Raw genomic sequence first — 8801 nt, 5'->3', positions numbered from 1 at the left:
CCTCACAATGGCTGAGGCTGGTCGAAGGGTGCAGCCAAATGTTGGGAGAACCACTGTAAATTCAATTATTCAAACATTTCGTCGGGAGAACAGGTATAAATGGACAGTAATTCAGAATCTGCACATCTGCACTGCACTACTGTCATTGTGTCATACATGAAGCTTGCAGTGGGACAAGACCTTGTCACTGTACATTAGACGTACAGACGTACAGCTTTACTGCATCACACATTTAGTGTATTGTAGTGTTACAGTAAAGATTTGCCATATTTACTGTAATTTTACTCTGCACCACACAGGATTGCAAGACAACCTTGCAGAGGTGGAAGAGGGCCCCTTTTTACTTCGCAACAAGAGGAAGTCATTTGTGCAATGGTTATTGCAAACAATGCCGTAAGGTTGAGAGAGATACAAAGTGCTGTTATAGAGGATGACAACATCTTTGGGAATATTGAATCCGTTTCATTCGCTACAATTGACAGAGTGCTCAGGAGGAATGAAATGCACATGAAACAATTGTACAGTGTGCCATTTGAACGGAACCGCGACAGAGTGAAGGAGCTCCGTCACCAGTATGTACAGGTAAAACATGTATGTGTTCTATGCATATTCTAATGTTCAGTGCTGTAAACTGTTTACTTTGTGTAGTGTCATGCACTACACTTACATGACAGTTCTGTGTATGTGTATTCACAGTGCATACTGTACAATATGTTGTCCAAAATGCATTGTTACACCGGAAAAGTTGTTAGTTTTTCTCACTCCCTCTTCTGTAATAAAGCATGTACTGGAGCTGGAGGGCAGGGAACCGCTGCACACATTCATATACCTTGATGAGGCGAGTTTCAATCTGGCAAAAGGTAGAAGACGTGGAAGGAATCGCATTGGACAGAGAGCAACCATTGATGTCCCAGGCCAACGAGGAGGGAATATTACTATGTGTGCAGCCATCTCAGAAAACGGCGTCCTCACCCATATCCCCCGTCTTGGTCCATACAACACACAACATCTGCTGACTTTTTTAGACACTCTTTACAGGGACATAATCCCTGAGAATGAGAGGGGTCTAACTGGAGACCATCTGAGCAAGCATGTTGTTGTTTTGGATAATGTGCGTTTTCACCACTCAGATATCGTCAGACAGTGGTTTGTAGCACATGATAGGATGCTGATGGCATATCTCCCTCCCTACTCACCATTCCTAAATCCAGTAGAGGAGTTTCTCTTCCTGGAGGTGGAAGGTATATGACCGGCATCCACATACCCAAATGGCCCTGCTAGCGGCCATGGATGCAGCATGTGATGACATGACAGCAGAGGGTGGATTCACCACTCGAGGAGATACTTTCCTCGCTGCATTGCAAGAGATGATATTCGCTGTGATGTAGATGAAATTATGTGGCCAGACAGAGCGGATCGTCTGGATGTGCATGAATGATTACAGTACTATGTATGTTGTATGTTCAGTTCCAATATGTACTGCAATGTTGTGCACAGCTCTACCCAAAGGGAGTTTATGTTTGTTGTAAATAAGGGTGTATTTTTTTTTTCTTTTGCACAATGCTGTGAACAAATTAGAATTGCAAAGAGCATATGCAGTAAAAATGTGAAACATACATATTCAGTGTCTTGTACTCAGTTACCTCACTAAATACAGTAATGTGTAACTTTACTGTATTTTTCAAATGGCTGTGCAAATAGTGTATATAGTGCTGTCTTGAGCATTTTCAGGTAGTGTCACCAAGATCTGACTTTTTTGCATTGGAAAACATTGACAGAGTAAACTGTCATAATGAAAACATGACAAAGCCATTTGACTATCTTGTTCATAAACAATGGCGTTAGGACTTTTCATCTTGATGACACTTTCATTGACATGAATACTTGCTTTTGAGGAATGACCTATCCATTTTGAGCAAGTGACATGCTTTTGCAGGTTATCAACTAGGTTTTGCAGTTTGTACTAATTGTTTTGAGAACTGCATTAACCGTTGTGCAGATGTAAATAGTGATGTGAGAAATGCACCAAAGCGACTGAGGAAAAACTGTAATATGGTGAAATATTTGACCTGAGGACATGGAGGATGATTCGATGTGTTTTAAATAAAGTGGTGATGGACAGACAGAGAGACGGATAGATGAATGGATAGATAGAACGAATGACAGACAGACAATCAGCCATACAGATAGATAGATTGACAGACAGACAGACTGAATGATTGAATGATAGACAGAATGACATATAAAATGATGGATGGCCAGAACAAGAAAAGGATGGATGGATGGAATGATAGACAGAACAATGGATGGATGGACAGAACTACAGAAGGATGGATGGATGGATCGATGGACAGAACGACAGAATGATGGATGGATGGATTGAATGATAGACAGAACAATAGACAGAATGAGAGATAAAATGATGGATGGATGGATCAATGGATTGACAGAACTACAGAACGATGGATGGATGGATAGAATGATAGAATGATGGATGTGTCGATGGTTGGATGGATTAATGGTTAGAATGATAGACAGATTGATAGACAGAATTATAGAATGATGGCTGGATGGATGGACAGAATAGATAGATAGATTGATAGACATTACGATAAGATAGATAGATAGATAGATAGATAGATAGATAGATAGATCGATAGATAGATATATTGATAGATTCATGAGAACTGCAACAGATAAATCTCACACATAATCAAACAGATGAGCATTGCAGAACTGACTCTATCAACACTGCCTCCTTTCATCATTTTTTCTCTCTCTTCTAATGTAGTCTTCATGAAGACCTCCCATTCAATTAAGAGCACCAATTATTTACATTCGTTAGCAGTAAGTCGCAGCGGTGCGGCTCTGGAACCCTGAAGTGGCCCTCAAGAACACGTTCCTCTCACTGCTGCATCTGAGCCCATTATAATCGAGGGCGGAGCCTCGTGATTGATGCTCCTCCAGTTTATCTGGAGCTCCATACAGTCAGAGCAATAACGCTCTTCAGGGCCACTCGAGGCCTCGCTAATGAAATAATGCACTCCAGAAAACATTAAGAGCCCATGAAAGCTAATGACACCATTGAGTTTCAACACAGGAGGAGCTTATGATAAAATACCAGCACAGTACGATCTGCCAGATAAATGACAGTTTCTGTGGGTTGCTAAGCAAACGTCACTGCTATGATTGCACAAATAGAGGGTTAATGACCTCTAGCATTACTGTAAGCATTAAAGGTATTTGTGTGTGTCGTCCTACAGCATTTGTGCTGCAGACAAGCCACCTAGAAACTATACAGAAGACCTTAGCATCATCCTAGCAACAACAACAATCACCTAAGCAACCCCTAGCAAGCACTCAGAACACCTTATCAACCACCTACTGTAGAAACCTCCCAGAACACCTTAGCAACCTCCTAGCAACCACTCAGAACACCTTAGCAACCCCCTAGCAATCAGTCAGAACACCCTATCAACTACCTACTGTGGAAAACCTCCAAAAACACTTTAGCAACAACCTAGCAACTATCTAAAACATACTAGCAACCACCTACTGTAGAAGCCTTCCAGAACACCTTAGCAACCTCCTAGCAACCACTCAGTACACCTTAGCAACCCCCTATCAACCATTCAGAACATCCGCGCAACCTTTTAGCAACCACCTCGAACACCCTATTAACCACCTACTGTAGAAACCTCCAAGAACACCTTAGCAACCACCTAGAACATCTTAGAAACCTCCTAGCAACCTCCAAACAACCACTCAGAATACCTTAGCAATCTCCTAGCAACCACCCAGAACACCCTAGCAACCATCCAGAACACCTTAGCAACCACTCAGAACACCCTATCAACCACCTACTGTAGAAACCTCCCAGAACATCTTAGCAACCACCTTGCAACCACTCAGAAAACCTTAGCAACCTCCTAGCAACCACCCAGAACACCCTAGCAACCGCATACTGTAGAAACCTCCAGGAACACCTTATCAACCTCCTAGCAACCACCCAGAACATCTTAGAAACCTCCTAGCAACCACTAAGTACACGCTAGCAACTCCCTATCAACTACCCAGTACACCCTAGCAACCACCTACTATAGAAACCTCACAGAACACCTTTGGAACCTCTTATCAACCACTCAGAACACCCTTACAACCTCTTAGCAACCACCCAGAACATCTTAGAAACCTCCTAGCAACCACTAAGTACACGCTAGCAACTCCCTATCAACTACCCAGTACACCCTAGCAACCACCTACTATAGAAACCTCACAGAACACCTTTGGAACCTCTTATCAACCACTCAGAACACCCTTACAACCTCTTAGCAACCACCCAGAACACCCTCACAACCACCTACTGTAGAAACCTCCAAGAACACCTTGGCAACCTCCTAGCAACCACCTAGAACATCTTAGAAACATCCTAGCAACCACTCAGTACACCTTAGCAACCCCCTATCAATCACCCAGAACACCCTAGCAATTACCTACTGTAGAAACCTACCAGAACACCTTAGGAACCTCCTAGCAACCACCCAGTACACCCTAGCAACCTCTTAGCAACCACCCAGAACACCCTAACAACCACCTACTGTATAAACCTCCAAGAACACCTTAGAAATGTAAAAAAAAAAAAAAACAGAGATGGAGTGAATTCATCGAGATCAAATGGATTTAATTTTTAATGAACTGAATTCACTGAATAATCACAAATAGCGAGCAGAAATATTTTGATGATGTTATATAACGTCTCCATGATATATGATTGTGGTCACAGGCAGGGCAGATCCCGTGTGTGTTTTAGATGAAGTCCTCATTCCCTCAGGACACTGTTTCCGTGTTACGCTTCATTAGCTGGGAAGGTGACGCATCTAAGCGAGGATTATGACCTGGTTTTTCTCACTGCTACACCTGCCCACTTACACACACTTAAAATACACACAGAGAGATGGACTCGTCGAGTGACGCAGAGGATCCGTGAGCTCGTTCTGCAGGTATCTGAGGTGCTGCGTGTCTCACATGCCTCGACGAGAAACACAAAAGCGCTCCCACACCGAACCGACGCACCGACCAGGGCCTAAAAATACAGCATTACCTCAGACTGCTAAGCTGCATTATCATACGCTACCTCTGACGAAACAACAGGTGGCAAATGTGTCCATCAGTCAAAGGCTGGAGAACAGAAAGAGCACAAACATTCTCCACACAATACACAAACCTGACTTATACTACATGTGTTAATGCTTTCATTCAGCAAGGATGCATTCAATTGATCAAAAGTAACATTTATAGCGTGACAAAAGATTTCTATTTTACATAAATGCTGCTCTTTTGAACTTTCTATTCATCTGTGAATCCTGAAAAATTAAATTTATCACGGTTTGTGCAGCACAACTGTTTTCAACATTGATAATAATCAGAAATGTTTCTCGAGCAGCAGATCAGCATATTATACTGATTTCTGAAGATCATGTGACACTGAAGACTGGAGGAATGATGCTGAAAATACAGCTGCACATCACAAGGAATAAATTACATTTTAATTAGTGCTGGCACTACGATTAATCGCATACAAAATAAAAGTTTTTGTTTACATAATATATGTGTGTATAATGTATATATTTATTATGTATATATAAATACAAACACTGTAAATATTTAAGAAAAATATGTTATGTTTATATGTATAAAATATATTTATATATAATATAAAATATAAGAATATAAATTAAATATACATGTAAATACATGCAAATATTTTCAAAGTATTGACTGTATGTGTATGCATTTATATATAGACATAATAAATATACACAGTACACATACATATATTATGTAAACAAAAACTTTTATTTTGGATGCGATTAATCGCGATTAATCGTTTGCCAGCGCTAATTTTAACAGATATTCACATAGAAAACAGTTATTTTAAATTGTAATAATATATCACGTTTTTACTGTATTTTTAATCAAATAAATGCAGCCTTGGTGAGCCGAAGAGACAAAAACATTTTAAAAATCTTACCGAACCCAAACTTTTGAATGGTAAAATATAGAATAGCATTAAATTAATGTAACTATGTTATGTTATGTTCTAACACTAGCTTGCTCTATTCTTTTTCTATTCTATCTGTTTTCTTTTTATTTATTATATTATTTAAAAAACCCTTGGTGCATGTACTTCGTTAAGCTAACTGAGACTTGTTATAGCACTTGCATATCATTGCTCTTTTATTGATTTTGATTGCTTCTATTGTCTTCATTTGTAAGTCGCTTTGGATAAACGCGTCTGCTAAATGTCTAAATGTAAATTCATGCAATCTGACGGTCCTATTCTGATCATGACTTCTCAACAATCTCTCGTTTTATTACTTTACTGCAATAAATCTGGAAATTAAATAGAATGAGTCCAATAATCTTCAATCTAAATAAAAAATAAGCAAAAGTGAACAAAATCAAAGTAGACTAAATATTCTGTCTCGACTCTCGTTCATTATTCATAATGATTGTTGGAGTCGATTAACCCCGGTCTACAGTAACAGATGTTCAGCAGGGTCACAGTGACCCCGTATGACCTTTGACCCCGCAGATACTTGCTGTTTCTCTAAGTGAACCAGCTGTGCTTTTGGCAGATGTAACGGCAGCCATAAAAATCAAATCAAAGCAAAGATTCTTCCTATCTAAGATTTTTTTGTCTTTTGTTTGTGAATGTGAAACAGCACTTAACCACTTTTTTTTAGGCAAAGACGCTTCGACTCTAAGCTAACAGAGTTAAGAGAGACAGTTCTCGCTTTCTCACCTGTTCTGCATTTTTCTGCATTGTTATGATAAACTGATTGAGATTTTCTTTATTTGTAAGTCAGTTCAGACTAAAGCGTCTGCTAAACGAATGAAGTGAATAGAAGTCATACAATTAATAATAAACTGTAACAGAGTCAGTGTTAGCATTTCATAAAAACTATCATCATATCATCATATACACACAAAAAACTTCAAGATCGCCACTTCACCACAACCCGTCAAAATAAAAGTTTGGTTTAATTTGAAGAAATTATAACAGAAATATATTACCACTGCACAGTAGAATATACTTCTCAAAGTTATATTTATTTAAACACACAGAACCTCCAAAGTCTTCACTACAACCCGCCAAAATAAAAGTTTGCTCTAACTTGAAGAAATTATGACAGAAATATATTGCAAAGGAAAATGTACTTTTTAAGGTACTACTACTACTATTTATTAAAACATTATTTTTTAAAGAAAATCACAAAATTTTTCATCCATGTCTCAATTTAAAAAGTAAAAAATAAATCAATAAAAGGAATTGTTACATATTAATTTGATTAAATTGTAAAAGATTAACTAAATAGTTTGTTATATAAATAAATTTGATTATGACTGTTTTTGGTAGTATATTTATATTTGACATTGCAATGTTTTGATATTTTATGTACCCATGACATTAAAATAAATCACTGTAAACACATATAAAGGTGCAGTCATGCAAAGAAAAATACCAATAAATACATATAAATATACTATAAATATATATATTTGGACATAAAGCCCAGCACTAAAATCTCTGAACAAAAATGTTGACTATGTCTACATGTAAACATAATGTTACTCTTCCATCTCTGAAAATGATGTAACATTTCCAAACAAAAAGCAAAAAGCCTGACCCAGAATTCCACTTTACACCTGTAAGATATTTAACCAGCAGCCAAACTGTGGAATTAACCAGCAGCATTCAGGAGAATACACACACACACACACACACACACACACACACTCTCTCTCTCTCTCTCTCTCTCACACACACACACACACACACTCTCTCTCTCACACACACCCACACACACACACTCTCTCTCTCACACACACCCACACACACACACAGCTGAAGAGAGCTGAAACCCCAGATCCTGTTACACACACTATCTGGAGGTGACAATCGCAGGCGGCTCATGCGATCAGCAGGTGAACAAGCGTTTTCTCCCTAAAAGGGCAGGATGATGCTGACGAACGCTCACAGCAAACGCTGGCTGCTCACTGAACTAAACTCTCAAATGTTTCTCAAACACTCACTGAGCTTCAGTCTAAAGAATGACATATAAGAATAAGAAGAGCTGCGGGAGCCACTACTAAATATCAATACTTTAAAAATTAGATTTAAAAATCCAATATTCAGCAATTCTTTAAAATCATTAATAAAAAGTGGAAACAGAACAAAAATGCAAGTCAATATAGAGGCCAGGGTTATTACATTTAACTCTGAACTGTAAAACATTTTCATTACTTGAAATAAAATAAATGCTAAATTCTCATTTTCATGTATTTGATGTAAAAACACAACAAAATACCTCAAATTTAGTAAAATTAGAGTTTAACTAAAATTAAAATGAGAACACTGGTCATTTTATTCAATATTTGTATTCATGGCATGTGTGTTATGATTATTATAGCATTGCACTGCAACAAACTAACATCAAACTCTACTGAACTCAGTTGTGAGTGGAGACTCTGGTGTTGTTCCCTCAGTAGTGTGCTCTACATCAGTCACTCGTGAGGCTCAGGACAGCGCAGCAGCTCGGCGGGTTTTGGATCAGAGTTATGGATTTGTCATCGCAACCCAGATCTGATAACATCAATTTCTCAAATAGCTCTCCAGTTACCCGGCTGCACTTTGAATAATTCTGATTATCCACACAGGTGCATCGATCCCAGCGTGTCCATATCCAACTGGAGTGATGACGGACTCCAACACACACACACACACACACACACACACA

The 8801-nt window shown here is 38.7% G+C and overlaps 1 protein-coding gene across 1 annotated transcript in view; it reads right to left on the bottom strand.

Moving 5' to 3' along the window:
- Positions 1-2841: 2841 nt before the first annotated feature.
- LOC107554363 (sodium channel protein type 3 subunit alpha-like) overlaps positions 2842-8801 on the bottom strand; it is a 72316-nt gene continuing 66356 nt past the window's right edge. Inside the window, exons 15-16 of the mRNA XM_016236852.1 lie at positions 5026-5083; positions 2842-2972 (exon numbers count right to left, since the gene is read on the bottom strand). Coding sequence (XP_016092338.1) covers positions 2842-2972; positions 5026-5083 — 189 coding nt within the window. The remainder of the gene's footprint in view (positions 2973-5025; positions 5084-8801) is intronic.

Source organism: Sinocyclocheilus grahami, unplaced genomic scaffold (assembly GCF_001515645.1).
Source record: "Sinocyclocheilus grahami isolate Dianchi unplaced genomic scaffold, SAMN03320097.WGS_v1.1 scaffold499.1, whole genome shotgun sequence".
NCBI classification, from domain to species: Eukaryota; Metazoa; Chordata; class Actinopteri; order Cypriniformes; family Cyprinidae; genus Sinocyclocheilus; species Sinocyclocheilus grahami.
This window is presented reverse-complemented; position numbering and strand designations above follow the sequence as displayed.